This window comes from Blastocystis sp. subtype 4 (assembly GCF_000743755.1).
Source record: "Blastocystis sp. subtype 4 strain WR1 chromosome Unknown seqid_0985, whole genome shotgun sequence".
In the NCBI taxonomy this organism is placed as follows: Eukaryota; class Bigyra; order Opalinata; family Blastocystidae; genus Blastocystis; species Blastocystis sp. subtype 4.
In genome coordinates, this window is record NW_014568562.1 from 1 (window position 1) to 1,022 (window position 1,022).

General features: G+C 45.3%; 1 protein-coding gene across 1 annotated transcript; it reads right to left on the reverse strand.

Annotated features, from left to right (window-relative positions):
• Positions 1-742, reverse strand: JH06_5750 (40S ribosomal protein s4; the record flags this gene model as incomplete). The annotated part of the gene is made up of 3 exons (XM_014669171.1): positions 1-374; positions 405-502; positions 535-742. Coding segments are annotated over 3 exons (680 nt in total), but the record flags the coding sequence as incomplete, so codon positions are not given.
• Positions 743-1,022: the final 280 nt, after the last annotated feature.

Sequence of the window (1,022 nt, forward strand, 5' to 3'; positions counted from 1 at the left end):
TTGATGCCATTTCCCTTAGGAAGAGAGACCATGGGTTCAGCTCCCTCACCAATCACGAACACATTGGAGAGACGAGTGGCGAACTCATGTCCAGCAGCATCTCTCACATGGACAATATCGAAGGAACCGAAGTGGCGATCACGACGAACAATCACACCCACACGTCCAGTGTTGTGTCCCTTTGTGATGAAACACAGATTACCAGCTTCGAACTTCACATGACCCACAATCTTGTTCGTTCGCAGATCAACCTTCACCGTATCGTTCACCTTCACCATAGGATCAGGATAACGAATAGTGCGAGCATCATGAGTCACAATGAAAGGAATCTTCTTAGACGACAGTTGACGCTTCACAACCTTGCACAGCTTGAACTACACATTATCACTCTCAATCATACACACTCCAGCCTCCTTCTCGTCAATGCGGTGGAGAACGAAACGACCCTTCACATCATACAACAGACGGAAGCGATCGCTAGAACCTTCCAGAGTCACAACATCTACAGTCTCAACAACACTACACACACCTTACCCATGAAACCAGCAGGGAAAGTAGAGTCAGTACGCACCTTTCCGTCCACCTTCACAAGACGCTGCATGCAAATCATCTTCACCTCGTGATTTGTCAGAGCATACTTCAGACGGTTACGGATGATCAGAAGAAGAGGAAGACACTCTCTCATCTTATGAGGACCACAACTGGGATGAGGAGCCCACACACCTCCCATCTTGTTAAGCATCCAGTGCTTAGGGGCATTCAAACGCTTCAAATGCTTCTTAGGGCCGCGAGTCTACAGAGATATTACAAATGAAGTTCAAGAGTCTAGGAAACCCAACTTCCTTGAAAGCAATCACAATCACATTCATGGATTTGGGACAAACGTATCAGGAGTAGAAGACACAAACATACCATATTGGAGTAAGAATTCTGCTCTTGGAATTGTGAAGCAGAGAATCGAATTGATACACCTTGATTGATAATAAGCCTACAATTTTTAGAGATTAGTCATTTTACCCCTT